The 19,215-nt window shown below is 45.7% G+C and overlaps 1 protein-coding gene across 12 annotated transcripts in view; it reads right to left on the bottom strand.

The window, feature by feature from the left end:
* ADRA1A (adrenoceptor alpha 1A) overlaps window positions 1–19,215 on the bottom strand; it is a 97,410-nt gene that overhangs the window by 8,488 nt on the left and 69,707 nt on the right. For 4 of the 12 annotated variants that reach the window (XM_032471044.1, XM_032471045.1, XM_032471047.1 and 1 more), the window contains exons 3-5: window positions 16,687–17,096; window positions 15,427–15,506; window positions 1,162–12,017 (exon numbers count right to left, since the gene is read on the bottom strand). The exons of 1 other annotated variant lie outside the window; for it this stretch is intronic. In XM_032471044.1, coding sequence (XP_032326935.1) covers window positions 11,828–12,017; window positions 15,427–15,506; window positions 16,687–17,096 — 680 coding nt within the window. In that variant the 3' untranslated portion in view covers window positions 1,162–11,827. Of the gene's footprint in view, window positions 1–1,161; window positions 12,018–15,426; window positions 15,507–15,930; window positions 16,113–16,686; window positions 17,097–19,215 lie in introns of those variants that run through there. 7 more of the 12 variants (XM_014567075.2, XM_032471048.1, XR_004316433.1 and 4 more) reach the window with 6 other exon arrangements.

The following is a 19,215-nucleotide window of genomic DNA, read 5'->3' as shown; positions in this document are numbered from 1 at the left end:
AAACGGACCCTATCTCCATTTTCTCTCTCTTCCAGAGTCTATATCCTTGGGCAAAAAAATAAATGAGTTAAGAAGAGAAGTCATCAGGGTAATCCAGTGATGTTAGTTTACAAACCGGTTCTGACACTTCCACGCTCCATGAAAACAAAGCCTGAGCAACTGCAAACTTCTGTGTCCCTTAGGATGCCCTCCCCCGCTTCCTGTGCCCTGCACTCCACGCCCTCTGTAGAACTCCACGGAGTTCAGCCACAGTTATGGCAGCTGAAGCTGGACAGTGACCAACAGAGCATCGTAAAACATGGTGCCAGTTGGCAAAACCCAAATCAGTATATATAGGAGATCTGGTCCCATCATTTGACTTAGATGCTAAGGGCTTTGGGTGAAAAATAATGATCTCTCATCACCGGGAAGGCAATGCTGATCTTTGTGGGCAGCCAAAAACAGCAGCCACAGCTAGAACAGCAAGATGGATGAGAAAAAGAGCAACCTGAGTTGCTGAGTGCTAACTAGACGTTGGGCATTTTTCTAAGCATTTTACATGCATTGTTTGATTTTATCATCCCAGGAATCTTCTGAATGATGTACAGTAATTGTTCCCATTTTTGTTTTAGAAGCTGAAACTAAGATTTAGAGATGCTGAATGAGTGGCATTAGATTATATTGGTGGCAAGCGGTTGAGGAAGTTTGGAGCCTGTGACAATTTGACTCCAGGGTCCTCGTCCCCAGTGATGGCACCATGTTGTCAAGGAGCCCCATTGAGGGAAGGGGGCTCAAGTGTGGTCCTGAGCCTTCCAGGTTCTGAGATCATGGTCAGACAAGAATCTCCATCAAAGAGCTGTGTTTCTCATGACCTCTTCTGACCATTAGCCCCCCTAACCTATTGCCTTGGCTTTGAGTCACTGAATACATCCAGCCTTGAACACACTCAGCATTTTGGTGTGTCTGACTTCCACTGTCACCTTCCCTGCCTCTAAACCTGATGATACAGTTGTAGTTCAGCTCTTACCTGTGCCTTGAATACTGCCAACCAGCTCATCTCATGTACAATCTACTCTGTTTAGCTGGCCGAAGACATCGCCTCTTCTTTTTAGAGTTACCCACCCTACTTCTCAGCAGACATATTAACAATGCCTTATCATTGAAGAACTAGGGCACCGTGTGTCTAAGGAAAGAGGTTTAAAATATTTTATTAGAGAACATACATCAATATTGAACAACACAACTTAAATATTATGGCATTCATATTCAGAAGGACAATATAAATGCTTATAATTTGAACAGTCACTTTATTAAACAAATAAAATAAAATTCCTTTTTACCAGTGGGCTGCATGATTCATAAAGTATATTCTTTTAATAATTTATTCATCTGCTTAGTAATCTATACATTTGTGTTCTTAAAAAAATAACCAACATGATTGTTTACCACATCACATCATAAACAAATGGATCTGTAAAAATGACATGTAGAAAATTCAGGAACAGCACATTCCATGGAGAGTAAGTCCGTTTAAAAGGAATTAAATGCTTTAGAAGCCATTGCAGTCAGCCTGGGTGTCTTGTTTATGCATCCATACAAAATGCTGCAGCAAATTCAAGTATAACAATTCACACACGAACGTTTTATCTGACATCTGAGGGAATTCTGCCTTTTATAGGATAGAGCATTGTACCGAACTCTCAGCACGACCACATGAGCTTTGTTACATGGAGGTAAAGGTTGGAAAGATCAAGTCAGCTGATCAAATACCAAAACCTGGAGAAGGCGGGGTTCACGAACAATGCAGAGTTAGAAACCGTACCTCGTGGGAATCTTATTTGCCACAACAAGGGTAAGGGTTACAGGAAGATCATAGCAGCTAAAATCAGCCCATATCTGCTTTTCTGGCAATGTGGGAATGCTGTGCTTGTATTTTGAACAGATTTCATGAGCAGACAAGCAGCAAAGCTGCAGTAAGCCAGGGATGTCATGGGGGTTCATGTTTAAGTGGCATCAGCTTTATTTACTAAAATACAGTTTTAATTTCATAAACAAAGTGGACCTCCAGATTTCTTTTCCTTCGTCCCAGAAAGTCAAGTCCTTCCTCGTTGCTAGTAGGTTATAAAAGTGCAGCTCCAAGACCTTTACTTTTGTTTCAGTCCCCACCCGCCTCCATTCCCCACCCCTGCTGCCCTTGGTTGGTAATAAAATCCCAGGCACCCTTCAGTAATAATGTGTCTGGATACAGCACAAGATATGAGCCTTTCAATGATGGACAAAGGGAAAACCAGCTTCTGGGGGTATTGTAATGATCCAATTATGTTCTGTGTTATTTGGTAGGAAAAAACTCTTTCTTTAAAAATTATTGCACATTTTCTTGCTAAAAAAAAAATCTTCCATTTTTAACAACATTCAATTGCATCATGTAAGATTTGCTTGTAAAGGCTCCCAAAGCATTTAGTTATTCTAATGGGTTACCTACTTCATGTTTGAGCAAATGTTTATTTGCACAATGAGAAATAGACTTTTATTTTTTTTCCTGTGTGGCCATCCCACTGCAGTGCTGTACTAAAGTCTTGAGACCAAAGAGAATTGGATGACTGAGAGACCAAGGCATTTCGATTTCTAGCAGAGCCAAACATGGGAGCTGACAAAGCCCCTGCACTCATTATTTACTGGCTCTTCCTTGGCTTAAAAAATGAGAAGAAAAGCCAGCATGGTTTGCCTGCTGAGGACGTGAGGGATGGGGGTTTGTGGAACCAAGTGGCTACCATGACAAGCGAGGCTGACTTCCCTGTGTCCTGGGCCCCTGGAGGAGGAGGCAGTCCAGGAGAACCCGATGATTGAGGTTCACAGCCCCCGGGTCTTTGCGTGGGTGCACCCCTCCCTTGCTTGGAGCAGCTCCTTCTACTCCCGACCGTATTTTGTCCTCCAGGACCCCACTTGAGAAGTCTAACTGGAGGCCGGACTGGGTGCTTTCCACTAAATTCCCGTGGTACCATGAATGCTTGTGTCTGAGCGCTTACCACGCTCTACTGTAATTGACTTGCCTGGATGCCACAGACCACAGGCACTGGGGGCGGGGGGGAGGGGGAGGGCCAGGACCACGTGTCCTCCATCATTTCTCTCCACCCTCCGGACCTGTGCTTGGAGCCTTCACTAGATACTACAGGGTGGAAAAATGAGTCAGCTTCCCTTGGAGGAAGGTGATTTTGTTTTCAGTGTGGCTTCTTCTGCTTCTCCGGATGCACTAGAATTTGAGGGACACAAAGGGAGCTTCAGCGTTTAACTTTTAAGCACACTACAGGGGGCGTTGCACTAAGTTGACTCCTCAGGCATTGAGCTCTCGTCCCTCACACCTGTTTCTTCTTTCTCTGTACATTCAAAATCATTTCTTAAGTCGCTATTGTCCCAGCATTGATAAGAGTAATGTGTTAGATTCACGCTTTAGGCAGATAAATGCTTGATAAAGAAGGAAATCCACATGGCAGGGAGGACTTCTCCGCTTCTGAGGTGGGTTCAAAAGACAGTAGGTAGAACACAGCATCGTAAATTGACTATATTTCAATGGAAAAAGGAAGAGACGGTAGGTGGCAGGAAAGGGGGCTGGGCCGGAGACGCCCCTTCAGTGGGCGGTGAGGACCAGCACGCACAGGCATGAAGCTAGCTTCCTGTAACGGGTGTATGTCCCCTCAAAACCCAAAGCAGATGACCTTTAATGAAGTCTAGGAATACTTTTAATATACTAGACATTACGCATCAACATGGGCAAAGTTTTACCCTCCTGTAGACTCAGAATTCTTACTTTGAGCCCAGTGTATTTATTTTTACAAGTTCTGACTTGGGCGGGCAGGTTTTTTGTAAGTCAAGGCCCACCCTCATTTCCCTGGGGCCAGCCCCATCACATTCTACTCCCTGTGTTTCTCTTCTCCCAGCGTGGAAAGAACGGAAAACTCTTCTCCTTAATTTGGGCCATCACCAATCCGTTCGCCCTCACCCCAACTCAGCAGCTGCTTCTCCAAACCCACAAGACCGAAATAGACAAAGATTGTGTTTGTACAAAGCTGAGCTGGGCCAAGGAGCTCATCTCGGAAAGAGACTTTTCCCCTCTGTTTAAAACAAGTTTGAGATTCTGAGTCATGAGAGACCGTTTGGCAGGGAGATGGTGGCAGGTCTCCTGCCAGACTCAGCCTTTTGAGTACGGCTGAGCTGAGCTTGCGGTGTGGGCTTCCCTGTCAAACCACTCGCCCAGAAGTGTCCTGGAGATCATTCAAAGTGTCCACAGAAATGCCGAGGCTCTCACGGGCAGAACTTGAAATTCGAGCTTGTGTTCCCCTGATGTGGGTTTTCATCCCCGCTGAAGTCAAAACTGCCCATAGTTCATGACTGGAATTGGCTATTTTGTTTTGTAAACACTTATTTCTGACAGTTTCCTGGGCCAAGCTGTGCCCAACTCTCTTTCCTGAGATGATTTTAAACCCAAGTTTTGCTTTGAATGCTCTGCTGTCTTCCAGTGGTCAAAATTACTTCTCTTTCTCATAACATTGGATATATCAACACATACCCATCTTTTATGTAATGACCGCATCCTATACAGTGTCTCTCATAGAACAATGATAATGACTTTCTCTTGTCAAGTAAGTCGTCAGTGGGAGAAAGATTACAAACACCAGGACTGGGTCCTCTTGTTTTGGGCTGTCTCTAATCTGAAAGTTTGATGGAAAGCCTCAAAGTAGTACAGTGGGTGTGACTTCTAAAAATTAAAACAAAATGTTCTGGCTGGGATATTTCTAACCCAAAGAAAACAGGGGTGAGGTCGGGGGGGAGGGTGTGAAGAAATAACTGAAACTTTGGGGGTTTTTTGCCGAGCGCTGTAAATTTAGGAATGACAGCGCCCAGGCAATGGGAGAAGCCTCCTTGTGTGACTTCCATTCTAGTGAAAAGAGTAATCAGTGTCTTGAACTGGTGGTGACCAGCTCCTAGGCAGTATCAGCCTATTCAGGGCAAAGGAAAACAGAAAGATGTGTTCTGCCTTGTTCTGCCTGTGGAGCTTGCAGTAAAGGTGATCTAACTTGTAATAATGTTTTATTCTTTTAGCCTTTGGGAGGGGAAATAGACAGGGGGAGAGGGCTAGCTTTGACTGGGGGCTTACTGTGCTGTCGTACATTTTATCAGCTCCACCATTTCATTTGCTCACCCATTTCACAGGTGAGGTGATGGGACCAAGAGAGCTCACATGACTTGTCCAGGCTCGCTCATTAGGGACAGAGTTGGGGCTTGAAATTAACCCAGGACTTGTGGCTCCCAGGCCACTGCTTACAGAATCTCACAAGTTCCCCTCCTATGACGGACTCTGGGGTAAGGTCAGGCCAAGGGTTCAGCAAGGCCAGCACAGGTGAACTTCAGAAAAAGGCGCACAGAAGGCTCACATTTCCCCAGTCTTCCTTTGTGCCCGTACCGTCTTCTTCTCACATCCACGTCACTGCATTGGTCCTCTGCGAAAATACTTCTTTGGTAAGGCGACTGTAAAGTTTCATATTTTACCAAATCAAAGATATGGAAAGGGCTGGACACATAGTAGCTGCTCCAATAATGTGATTTTTACTCTTTAAACTTCCTCTTCACGTGCTTCATCACAGCGCGCTGTATGGAGCAAACTCACTCCCTTGTCTGCAGTATTGGGTTAAGTAGGTGTGGTACGACTGGAGAGTGGATTGCTTATGGCTTATGATACCCCAGAGACACAAAGAGCTATTTTCCTCCCTGCACAGCTGATGAAGAAAGCATGTGTTTTGATTCAGGCTCTTAAAAAGCTGAAGCAAAATTTCTGTTGCTCTCATGTGCTGAATGTTAGGTATCAGGGTGGTGTGTGATGTTCAGACTAGGAAGGCAGAGGGTTGGGGAGCTTTTGAAAATGGAGACAAGAGTGAAAATGGGACCACACTTTTTTATTCAATTGCTCCCTAATAAATGTTTAACTCCATTAAGAAAGTACATAGAAAACGAACAATAACTTGTTATTTAAATATTTATAATCCTTGCTTGTTTTGCTCTTTAAGATACTCCATCAGTTACTTTTTAATAGCCTTCTGACTTGGCAGGTTGAATCTGAGCATCTTTCTTTTTGATTAAATCTGCTCACGCATCTACTCGTCCATCAGTGCCGCCTCTTTCCTGGCTCTTCACCAGGACCGTCACCTCTGCTGTGACGCAGGGCCTGGGTGGGGAGGGCGCGGGGACCAAGATACACTGACATTGGTGCTCCACTTTTGATTAATGTGCTCAAGGGCCTTCCAACCCTTGAGACTTCAATTAGCCAAGCCGCAGAGCTGAAATCTTTTTATTATGAAGATAAGGCTGGATTTAAGCAGAAAGCCTGGGGACCAGAGTGGGGAAGAAAGACAAGTTGTTTCTTTTCCCTGGGTACATCAATCAGCCATTGCTGCACTCATTCAAACCTGTTTTGGGGTGATTTTGGCTTAAATACACTTAATACTTTTGGAGGACCAGCCTTTTCATGTGATTTTTTTTCCCCGCAATTTCTAGATTAGACTGAAGCTGGCAAACCACATAGCTTGAGACAAAACGGGGTTCCCTTGTGACAGACATTGCTGGGCCAGAAACACTTCCAACAGGAGAGTCTGGGGGAGAGGCTGTGGGGGGGACGGGTAGCTGAAGCAGTGTTGTTCTTCGACCAGAAAGTTAGACAGTAGATGCCTTGCAGTTAGAATAGTCCTGATTCTTCCAAATGAGGATAAATGCTCTTGCTTCTCAGCAAAAACCAGGCAGAAGAGAAGGCATCACTCCACGGCCGTCAGAGAAGCGCCATGCAGGTAACACGTTTGTCTACAGTAAGGGGTTTGGGTGAGTTGATGAAACGGAAGTGGGATCAGATTTTCTCAAGAGAAGCAAGAGGACCAGGCCAAGGTACCCTAAGGTCGTACAGAAAGGGCCGCAGGACCCAAGAGGCCGGAGCAGCAGCAGCGAGGATTTTATCCTGCAGTCACTGAAGGCTTGAGCAGCAATGCGGGGCGGGGGCCTTCGGAAAGTCTGAATTAAAAGGCCTTTCAGCAGGGAACGGTTGTCTCCAACCTCATACCCAATCAAGTCAGCGTACCTTCCTTTCCTTTCCTTTTCAAATGTGAGACAAAGCAGAGGAAAAGCTACCAGAAGGCTTGTTGGCACCCATTTCCAAGCTCATCCTGATGGAGGGCAGACGTCATTGAAACAGCAGTAGCTCATCCAGGGCTGGCACTGGAGCTCCGTGGTGATCTCAGCCTCCCCTGGGTGCCTCGGAGACCCGTCTCCCAGGGCTGGGCTCTGCCTTTGCCTCTTGATCTATCTCATCTTCTCTCAGGGTCTAGCATGTGTCCCATTCATTGATGGTTCCAAAGGGATCCCATGCCCGCGGGCCTGGAGATGGTCACCAGCCTGGGACTCCCCACTGCTGAGCTCTGCACCCTGATTAGAATCTTACGGTATCTTTTCAGAATCCCAGCACCATCAGCTATTACCTGAACCTTCCTGGTGGGTCATCGGGTGTCCCCAGGGATCTGTGTACCTGTCCCCCAGCTCCTGCTGGTAACTAGTGCTTGGATTAGTCATCCTTTGCTGCTCTCTGTCTCCTTCCTCCTTGCCTGCTTAGGAGGGTTCCCAGGCTGCAGATAGGACCACCCAGGGGCTGAGCACTGCCGTGGGCATATGAAATGGTATGATCGTTCCTGCCTTCCAGGAGTTTTCATCTAGTTGAGAAGATGAAACCTACATAGAGCGTCAAGGATGTTTTAAAGTGAAAAAATAAAGATTTTGAAAAGCAACAGAAAGATCACAATAAAATGCACAACAAAGCATCCAAATATATTTTCTGGACAATTGCTGTAAGAACTTGGAGAGGGTGACCGAGAAGGCTTGAATGTGAACTTCTGGATTTGGAAAAGAATCGTGGATGCATTTTTACGGGCGGAATGAAGACAGTGGGGAGGGAAGTGTTAAGGGCTGAATCGTGCACCCATGTCCTAACTTTCATATTTGAAATCCTAACTCCTAGGACCTCAGAAGGGGACTGTGCTTGGAGTGAGGGTCTTGAAAGAGGCAACTGCAGTTAAATTAGGTCATTGGCTTGGGCCCTAATCAAACAGGACTGGTGTCCCTGTAAGAAGAGGAGACGCAGAGGGAAGGCCAGGTGAGGACACAGCGAGAAGACGACCATCCATAAGCCAAGCAGAGAGGCCTCAGGAGGAGCCAGCCCCGACGACACCCTGATCTCAGACTTGCAGCCTCCAGATTCTGGGAGAGTAACTGCCTGCTGTTTAAGCCGCCCGCTGCGTGGTACTTTGTAATGACAGCCTGAGCTGACTAAGACAGGCGGGCTACATACGCTAGGAGCTGTGTCAGCAGACGCAGATGCATGTTTGGTGGGAGAGGATCCTTGGCTTGGAGTAGAAAGGCTCCCGGTGCAAGGACAGGATGAAGGAATAGAAAGAGTCCACGATCAAGGTCCAGGCGCAGGGGGGCTGGTGGGCGCGGGACAGGGCACGGGAGCTCCAGAAGAGAAGGCCCTCCTTGGACCCAGTTGAGTTTTGCCTGCAGGATCCCTTCTGGGCGAATCATCGCTGCGTCACGCTAACACGAAACCCGGTTCACTTTACAGGGTTAATCAAGACACCAGAGGCTCTCCGGTGTACTTAGGCAAGATTCAAAGGGAGGGACAAATGATGAAGAAGAGAAAGGGAAGGGGACTCTGTAGGGCTTGGTAAAGACTTCTGAACTGTAAGAGGGGAGAGGTGGCAGCTGCTGAAAGGAGAGACGCACATCTAGGGAGGGGCAAAGAAGCCATCCTGACGACAGCTCTTTTCTAAGATGTGACTGCGTGTGGCATTTGCAGCCTTCATTTGGAACTAATAGTATAAGAAGACAGACATGGCAATCGGGCAGAGGGTAAGTGTCCCTGGGGAGCCTCGCATGTGCGCTCACCCCGGGGGCCGTCTCTGTCCTCAGCGTGGGAGGGGATGGAGCAGCTGAGGGGAGCCCCATCTGGTGACCCAGGACTGTGTTGGGAGCACGTATCCCATGGGAAACGGCACCCTCTGGAGCGAGGGCACCTGCCCCGACATCATCACTGCTTGTATGTTTGGCAAGAAGTGGAGGGTGGAATGATGGAGAGAGGGGAAGGGCTGTGGAGAGGAGACTGGAAAGAAGGAAGGGAGGGACGAAGACAGACAGGGTCAGGGGGAGGGAAGGGAAGCTGCCTCACAGGGTTGGGCCGAGCCTTTCCTCTGCGTCCACCGCAGCAGTGGTGTCACTGTCCGCTGGCCATGATGCTCCCAGGTCCTTCCCGATCAGGTCAGCTGCCACCACCATTCTACGGCCATCTCTCAGTGCTGGGCACTCCCTGCCCTGGGCCAGGGGAACTGCACACCTTGTTTCCAACTGGGACCACTTCCTCCCTCCAGCGCCCGTCAGGACTGGGAGGGGCCAGGGCAGGAGGCCCCTCCCACAAAGCGCCAGCTCAGAGAAATCATCCTAGGGGAGGGCCAAATATGTTTCCCTTAGAAACACCATTTTGAGGCTAGTTAGGTCATTTCCGACTTAAAAAGAAAGAGAAGGAAAAGGAGGAGGAGACAGAGGAGGAGGGAAAGAGGTCCTGCCAGGCAGCCATCCTCCCACCCAGCACCTCCTCTGGATCCCACGTGCGGGTGAGTCCCAGGGAGGACCCTCAGATGCCCTGGTGCTGGATGCTGTGGTCAGGAGACCTTCCCAAGGAGCCAAGCGTGGCCTCCAGGGAACTCCCTTCAGCTGGCTCCAGGGGTCTGGGAGGAATTTCATACCGGCCTCGGTCCAATGGCTCTGACTGGCTATTGCTACCCTCAGAGCTGACAGATTGTCTTGGGCACTTTGCCGACGAGGTGAAGGGCTGCAAAGACCTGTGTGGACTCCCCGGGGCTTCCGCTGACCTGCTGTCCTGCAGAATCCGGCAGTGGGAGGGCGGGCTGGAAATCAATGACAGACTAAAGTACATCCTTTGGGTGAGCAGGTCATACGGAGCAAGTGCCAGCCCTGAATGTGAACTGCTCACCCTCCCTAACAACTCATCCAGTTTGGGAACATTAATGTCATCAAGTGTCGATGTGTCAGGGTATATTATAAAAATTAAAAAAATCCTACGGCCTAGCAGGATTTGTACGACACTGTAAACTAGTGATGCCAGCCATCGAGGATGGCAAATTACGGCCCGTGGGCTAAATCTGGCCCATGGTCTGTTTTTTGGTACAGCCTGTGAACTAAGAATGGTTTCTACACTTTTAGAGGGTTGTCCAAAACAAAAAACCAAAAAAACAAAAAAAGAAAAAAATTAAACATAGAAAACTATGTGACAAGACTGTGTGGCCCACATGCCATTTACAGAAAAGGTTTGCCAACCCCTGGTGTCCATTATGGGGAGTTTTAATTTTTTGGTTCTTCTGAGAGCATCCTTCCCTGCCCCCATCTCTAACAATGCCTCTCGGAAAAAATGCAACCAATGAGCTTGGAACACACCCAGATCATAAGCTGGGGACTGTCTGTGCCTTTCTGTATTTTTTTTCTGCCAAGTACAGTGCCTGGTGCAGGAGAAGAAGGGAACGGCTTGCTGATGGGAGATGACTGGGGAGTACACAACCCTCAGGCTCACTGGAAAACAAACATTCCCCAAACTCCCGCTGAGACCCTGGCGTTCCTGAAGTCCTTAAGGTGTCAGTCACTGCTGGCTTTTCCTGACCCATCACCCCGTTCAGCAAGCCGAGAGCCCCCTGGCCTGCTTCTCTGCGTAGCTCTACTGCTGGTCTTTTAGCCAATGGGAGAAGCACAGACAGATATGCACTCAGCCCCTTGAACAATCTTGACTGGCCCAGCTGGGGGCAGAGATGCAGCAGGAGAGAGGGTGCACACGGAGCTGAAAGCACGGCTCAGAGGTGAGTGAGTGAAACACGAATGTCAGGGTCTCAAGAAACACAGCGGACGCTGGGGAAATGGAAGGCATCTTGGAAAAAGAAGTCGGAGGCTGGATTTGGGGATATTCAAAGAAACCCTTAACCCTCACCTCATCTTTCCCCTTGTTTCTTCATGTGCTAAGTAGAGACAGTAATTCCTTTCTTCACTTTCTCCCTCACAGGAATGCCTTGGGATAAGCAAAAGAACCCTGACCAGTATGAAGAATTGTATCAATAGGAGAAAATACTGAACTCATGTTGTGATTTTCTGTAGATTCTTTTCTGTCACATCTGAACGCACCGACTGTATTCACGCTTTTTCACAGATCAGTGCCTTCATTATTTTTTTCCCACCAAATACAGTATGAATTTGCTCTTAGATTTTTTTCCTAATTAAATCTGTATTTCTCATAGTTTAGCAATAATCGTTTCTAGCCTATTACGTGCAACATTGACTATGGTATGGAGGGAAGGTAACGGAGTTAACTCCTGAGCCACAGGTCAAGACAATTATTTTGTCTTTGGAAATGAAAAAGCATCAGCTTTAGGGCAGTTCCTTGTTTATCAAATGCAACAACACATTACCGAAAGCCATCCTGCTTTGAGCCATGTCCATGGTCAGCCTTCTTCCTCCACACCCTCCTCCCACCTGCCATGGCCTTGCCTTTAGGGGAGAGACTCAGTAGTCCGTGTTGCAGGTGCAAAGATGAGATCTTTTCCTATACGGAGCAGATAAGGTCCATCCTCAGCCCCCAAGACATTTGGGTCCGGGGACACGTGAAAGAGGTAAAGCTGATGGGAGCACTGGCAAGAGGTCGCGTATCCTCGGCTCAAATCCTAGCTCGCTTTTGCCAGCCCAGCCCCACAACAGTCATCGCCACTCACTCGTCTTGCAGGGACTTTGAAGGGCCAGAGGCCATGGCTCCCGGTGCTTTTTGAAGATGGTAGAGCCCACAGCAGCCTGGGCTCAGCCTGCTCCACAGCACAGTTTGTAGACAAGGAGCAGGTGCCACCAGTGTTCCAACCGGGCTCGGGCGGAGCTGTGTGCAGGTAGTTTCATGGTTAATAGTCCTGGCAGTGTAAAAAGAAATCAGAGTAACAAATGAGCACACCTCTGGTACCTCCATATTTGCCACCGCTGCCTTCTTTTTAGACACCCTGGTTTTGCTTGCAGAGTTTACTTTGTACGTGTTTGGGTTCCCTTCTCCCTCTGCTGGTGAGCGGAACTCTTTTCTTAAATAAGTCAACGAGTGCTCATACACAGAGGCAGCATCTCTTTTGACAAAAGAGGATCTGAGCAGAAACAGCCCCAGAAGCAAGCGAGAATGTTCGTCAAGCAGTGATTAAGTAGCTGTGATTAAAGAGGGAATAATTACCTGCCCAAGCAAATAGTTCCCGACACGTTCTCGGTCCCAGACCAAAACCAAGAAACCTATGAGGCCAGAAGGTCTACGTGATGGTTCGCTTTGACGGGTGGGGGTAGCCGAGATGCTCAGGACATAAAGCTTTCATTTGCAAAATCCAGAAACAAGAGGATGCCAGCTAGTAAGAAGCCACAGCTGTCAACTGAGTCTTCACTTTCAAAGATTGCCTAGGTCTCTGGCTATTTGCAGATCAGCATTCTGAACCATTTCCTTTTGGTGACAGACAAGAAATTCACGTGTTTGGCACACTCTCTGGGCTCCGTGCAATTCCTGGTGAGATGCCTGTAATTCCTTCTCTATCTCCAACTCAGAAAATTTGGGGGGTGGGATTACAGGTGAGTGGGATTGATATCGTATCTGTTTTTATTTATTTTAAAAAGAGATCTACTTTCTGAAAGTGTGCTGATGAACTGTGCTGGGTAGCCAATAACTTCAACACACCGTACAATGTGTTTTGTATCCACAGCTCTGTTTGCAGTTCTAGGCCAATGCTGTCTCTTCTGCGTTCTCCTATGTGTCCGTCTTCTCCCCAGTTTGATATGATCTGTCCTTCTTGCAAGGCCTAAATAACATCCCAGGCCAGTATCCCCTAAAGAAGTGGTGCAGTCTGATAGTCAGAAGTGTAGGCGCCAAGCTCTTCCATTTATGACCTGCTCTTGGGTTTAGCTGCGATGGAGATTTGGCAGCATACTTACTGGAGTTAATTGGAAGGCAAATGCCAAAGAAACAAAACATTAAAAAGTCTGGGTATGGTTCGTATCCTCAGCACATCCAATCACAACTGAGGGGCTCTGACTCTCACTACTTATGAGGCTGGGTTGTGGGTGGAAAACATAGACTTTAGGGTTCAGGAGACCAGGATAGAATCATGGTTCCACTTTGCTTTTGGGTGAGTCCTTAATCACTCTTTTTTTTTTTTAAATTGAAATATAGTCAGTTTACAATGTTGTGTCAATGTCTGGTGTACAGCATCGTGTTTCAGTCATACATATACATAGCATATATTCGTTTTCATATTCTTTTTCCTTATAGATTACTACAAGACATCAAATATAGTGTCCTGTGCTGTACAGAAGAAACTTGTATCCTAATGACTCTTCACTATCAAGTTTTTTTGTCTCTCAAATAAAAATAGTGGAATTGCTAAGACTTTCAGAGACAGCAGGTTCCAAATGCCCTGTCAATGCCTGGCATTCAGTGGCACCTAATAAAAAAGCCTCAAGAAAAATTTTATTTACTCAAATATCACTGTCTACTAAGGATGGACCGATCCAAGTAGGTGGTGAGAGAGTTAGAGGTCAATATTTTGGAGAGTGTTAGCAGATCACTAAGTGATTACAGGCAGAAATGGTCTTGGATGGGACTCCAGGGAGGTAAAAGGAAGAAAGCTTGACAAGTAAAATGTTTTTTCCTGAAATCCTTGCAAAGGATTGGGGAAATTCTTGAATAAAGAGATTCAAGATCTCTCTTAATGCACACGATTTGAATTGCAGAAGAAACTCAAATTTCACCTATCCCATAATGTCAAGTTGATTTTCTGTGATGTTTAGACAATCCTAAAGCAACTGCTTTTTATAACACATTGGATAAAACATTTTGACCACTGTTACTCAGGGTACATTCTTTAAACTCCAAATAGAAGCAGTAAACATGTGAGTATAAATATGACAATCATTTGTTGAACTGTGACAGTTTTAGATAGTTTTTGGCATGCTCAAAGGTACAGAGATTTTTGTGGATGAGTGAAAAATAACTTGTGTATTGTTTATCCTTCTCTGACTAAGTCTTGGGTGAATTATCAATTTCTTGAAAAATTAGCATGTTTATACCTAGTATCATGTCATGGGAAAGGAAAAAAATGTTAAAGTTGGCCTCCCTGGAGGGAGCAGGGTGGAGAAGAGTGTAGTGGACAATTATTTATGGATAGTTTTACATGAATACAATTGTCATGGCTTTTATCAGATGACCGATAGATTTTCTAGTTGTTTAATTTGATTAGAAATGGCATTAAGCCTAGCTTTCTGGTGATCCTAAGCTTTCTAGTATCTAAAATTTAAATTTGTCTGTAAAAATGTTTAAAGAACATCTCAAACATGGAGCCATAGTCTGCCAAAGAAAAAAAATCACGAGTCTTTTCATGGGGATGCTCTTCCCGTAAGGGGGAGCCTGGCAAAAGCGGTTTTTCAAATTCAGATACTAAAAGAAGCTCTTCTCAACAACGAAGCTTAAGTGGGGTTTGCATACTCAAGTCCTTCCCTGATGCCTGCATCCGTAATAGGACACCCACATCTGGTAAAGCAGTTATAGGACCTGCAAACAGACCAGAAGAGTCTAAAAACCCAGCCAACATCTACCGCCAGAATCCAAGTTACGAGCACAAGGCAAGAGTGTCTGTCTGGCCAACAACGAGACACCTTCCAGAAAGGGCTGAGAGAGCAGCAATAATCCGTGTCAAATCACAACCAACAACCAAACTCAAAATCACAAGCACACACACCCTCCGTGGCAGTATGCGAAGACATTAGCCTTTCAGAATGATTTCAGAAAATTATCATTTTGCCGCAAGGAAAGAAGGAAAAGGTGATGGGGCCAAGAGCTTTGCCGTGAGGGTGCAGTAACAGCTACGATCTGCTTTGAAAATTCTTAGTGGGAATTACCCAACTAGGGGAAAGAGGGCACACAAATGGTCAGTAGCTTCAGACGAGGGATTCTAGTCAAGAATTATTTCAAAAACATAGATCTTATTTTAAATCCTTACTGTGGATTGTGAAAATATTTAAATTTTTATCTCCAGTCACCGTCTTTATCTTTGTAATACATTGAGTTATTAAGATTTACCAAAATTTGGTACACATAAAGCACAAAATAGCGTGTTCCCCAAGTCCCTGTAAAAAGTGGGCGTAGATGAAGTGAATGGGTTATTGGCTCTCTTAGCAGAATAAATAGGCTTCTGTAAACACTGTTTGCAAATTGCTGTTTCTGGTGGGTTTTTGATGACCAGAAAGTATCCTCCCCAGCTAAACATGTGCACCTTTCAAAGTCTAGGAAGGATATACCTGGACCATGAGGCCCACTCCAGCGTGTCACACGGGCACTGGGGACCTTGAACCTCACGCATTCTGCAATAGTGAAGCAGCTGAGAAAAAAAAAAAAAAGGGAGTCTGGATGTGCCTTTCAAAATACAAGCTCTGGCTTTTCCTACTGGAGTTCTGGAAAAGGTAAGTGATTTGCCAAGAAAAGCCTTTCTAGGCACTTTGGAAAGGCTGCGGAGTAATCTATCTTAGCATGAAATTAGCGCCCACCCCACCCCAACCTCTTGACCTTTAAAAATGTCAAACAAGAATTCTTCCTCCATCTGCGCTTGGAACTACTTAATAGTAATTTTTTCCATACTGGAAACTCAGTAGAAAGTTCAGCTAGAAACTCGACCCTCATCGCTACTGTCTTCCACTGGGAAGAGTCATCCTTTCCTCAACTGGTTCTTTCAGCACTCTCTGGACCCAACTGTAGACAACACGCTTCCATTAGTTCAGAGACGTAATGAGTGTCCTTGCCCTCACCTTAGGCAATCGGGAGCAGAATCCGGTCAAATTGCAGCAAAAGGTAAATCTCACGGTCAAGTTTCACCCCCAAGCTGAGAAACTGAATGTCTCATAAATGGTGACATTTAAAACTCGCTCTAAAAATAATGTGTCTGGATATCGGCCACCATCTTAAGGCTCTTCCTCTCCAGGCCCTCTCCCTGTAAATATCCAACGTGGCTGCATGTAAGTTTAGCCTGAAAATAAAATCCCCTCACTCCACCAAGAAATAGCTCCAAACTTAGAGTGCGTGCTCAAAATATTCAGGATGAAATCACAACCCTATATTTATAGTCTTTTGGATTGTGTATAAAATTCTGTTTCCCATGGTGTTTTTCGTTGAAAGGGCCAGGCGTGGAAAGCAGGCTCAGAGGATGACCCAGAGAGGATCTGCCTCAAGGACATGCTGTTTATCGTCAGTGTGACCTGGGAGGCTGTGTGACATCCTCACTCTTCCCTGAGCCCTACCCGCTACCCAGGAGTCGGGTCTCCTTCTCAGCCCGTTCCCAGACGGTCCCTGGTTTAATGGTGACGTCTTGTCATCCAGGAAAAGCGAACTGACCTTCCTGGTAGGAAGTGGATGGGTGCCTGCGATCATCCCCCCTTCCTTCTGACCTTTCCTGTCCACTAGACTTCCTCCCCGTTTTCACTGAGGGAGATGGTGTGGATCTTAATGGTTGGAATTTGCTGATTCTCTCCGTGGCTGGGGGTCGAGGGCCCCTTACAGCAACAGACCTGCAAAAAGCTTTTACTTCTCACCCGGGCAGTGCTGCAGGCTGATGGGTCTTTGGACACTGTAATCCTGGCAGATCCACGGGGCATGGAAGAGAAAAATTTCCATTCACAGACCCCATCCGTCTTGGAGATCTTATAGAAGGTCTCTCCTGATCCCACTGGGATGCGCACCAGGTCCTCGTGCTGGCCCTCCAGCGTGTGGCTGGGTGGGTGCGGCGTATAGCCCAGCGTGTGCTTGGAAGACTGCTTCCGGCGGAGACACTGGATTCTCAAGACGTTCTGAAAGGCCTTTTTAAACTCTTGACTGGAGCACGGGTATATAATGGGGTTGATGCAGCTGTTTAGGTATCCGAGCCAAAACGCTATTTTAAAAACTGTTTCTGAGGGCCTGAACTCGGGAAAGAAAGACCCTGGAAGAAAAACACACAGATTCATAACATGTTATTTGCAAGCCAACGAGCCAACTGGCTGGGAAAATAAACGAACAATCAAAGGAACACCTCTTTTTATGCCTTTAAAAAGTTTCAAATGGTTTCAAATGCCTTTGAGTTTTCACATGTGACTGATGGTCTGCTATGAACACAGCATCCTCAAAGACCATTCTTGCTTGGCCCACGTGTGTGGAATCAATTATAGGAAAAGACCCAAAGCGTGGGGCAGCACTGGTCCTTGGTGATAGAACCTCACTTGACATCGGCTATGAAGCTGTAAATAATGAAAACATGATACTGTGGCTGGGTTTACATATGCAAATTATTTCACCTAAATTTAAATATAAATTGAAAGCCGTTCAAAAATTCATATGCCAATAGGGTTACCTTTGGTTCTTTGATGTTCTTTCTTATACGGGAACTGCCTGAAGAATTATGAATTCTTTCTCTCCTGAATATTTTAATAGCTGTATGTTTTAATGAGAACCCCACATTTAAAAAATATTGGCTTTGCCAGCTTTGACCAATGATTTTCAGTGATTTTTTTCTTTAATGGTGTCTTGTGACGTAACAGTGGACTCACCCCCTCAGCTCGCTAACAGCAGCCAGTGCCTGTCAGTAACCTGTCCACCATCCCTTCCTACACCAATTTCTAATATTGATACTTTCATTCTAACCAGGCTCACTATAAACTCTCCTCCGAGTCACTTTTCATGTTTTTTTGTCCTCTCAAGTTGGGTCTGGATGTCTAAAATGCCCTTTCCCGTTCTCTTCCCCTATTTAAGTCATCCGTTAATTTACAAGGCAGGAACTGAGTTTCACACCTTACATGGTAACTATCTCATAGCTCTTGGCAGCAGAGTAACAAAACCATGACACCTTAAAACATGAACAGCCTTAAAGTTTATTTTATTCAATTACCCAATTTCCAAATTAAAAAAGAAATGATTGAAGTGGTTGCCATAAACTTAATAGCTACGGAACTAACACAGTGATGGACAAAGGGCTAGAGCACTTCCGGTCCACTGTTCTTTATTCTCTGCACAGCTTTTTCCTTTTGTCTCAGCCTAAGGTCTTGATTTTATGTCTTTCTTTTTCTCTCTGCCCTGAAGATTCATCAGAGTCATGAGAAACTGATGGGTGTGCTTAAAGTCCACTCTGGCAGACAATGCTTTGAAATTTAATAGAGGACTTATAAACATAAACAAAGAGGAAATTTAAAGATTGCAGAACCGTAGAAGGCAAAATGCTGCGGTGATGGATGAGAGCATTTTTATCTCTGAAGCACGCTCCCTGCAAAATCCAGTGTGTCTCAAAGAAATGAAAACACAAACACAGACACACAGATGACGGTTGTTAAGTGAGAAAGTAGTATTCTTTAGCTCCAAAGCTTTGAACATTTTCCTGTAATTCTAATAGGATTTACTTGTATTAAGTGTCTGGTTTGAGTTAGGATCTGTGCTAAACATTTTACATACAGTGTGAAACTTATTTGTAACATTAAGAGTTACATGATTCCCATCAACAGCCCCATTTTACAGATGACAAAACTGAGGTTTAATGAGATTGAATAATCCAACTAAGGTCACTCAGGCACGTAGTTACAGTAGAGCTGGGATCTGAAATTGGGAAGTCTCATTTTAGGGCCTATGTTCTTTCATCGAACCTCAAAATGCACTGGAATAAGACCCTCGAGGGGATGAGGATGGTGTAAGGACAATGATGAAGCGTGCGGCTGGGGAAGTTAAATCGGGAAGACGGTTTTTCAAACTTCATCTGAGAGGTGAAGAAAGTGGCCAGTACGAGCAGGAATGGCAGTTTTGTGTGAATATGGTCAGTTCTGGAAAAAATTCATCTTAATTATGATGCCTCTATGTTGTCCAATATGTCTTCCTAATAGCAGTGGCGACATGATGAAGGGAACCCGTGACAAGGCAGGGCTTGGCTTGGGCTTAATGAGAATATATGAGCAGGGCATGCCCCAAGCTCCGTTGTCTAAGAATTCCACTACTCTGTAAATCAGCTAGAGAGGGGACTGTATTTCCCTTATTTGAAGACTTTAAATGAAAAGGAAAAGGAAAAATATATACATTCTGAA

Source organism: Camelus ferus, chromosome 31, assembly GCF_009834535.1.
Source record: "Camelus ferus isolate YT-003-E chromosome 31, BCGSAC_Cfer_1.0, whole genome shotgun sequence".
NCBI classification, from domain to species: domain Eukaryota; kingdom Metazoa; phylum Chordata; class Mammalia; order Artiodactyla; family Camelidae; genus Camelus; species Camelus ferus.
This window is presented reverse-complemented; position numbering and strand designations above follow the sequence as displayed.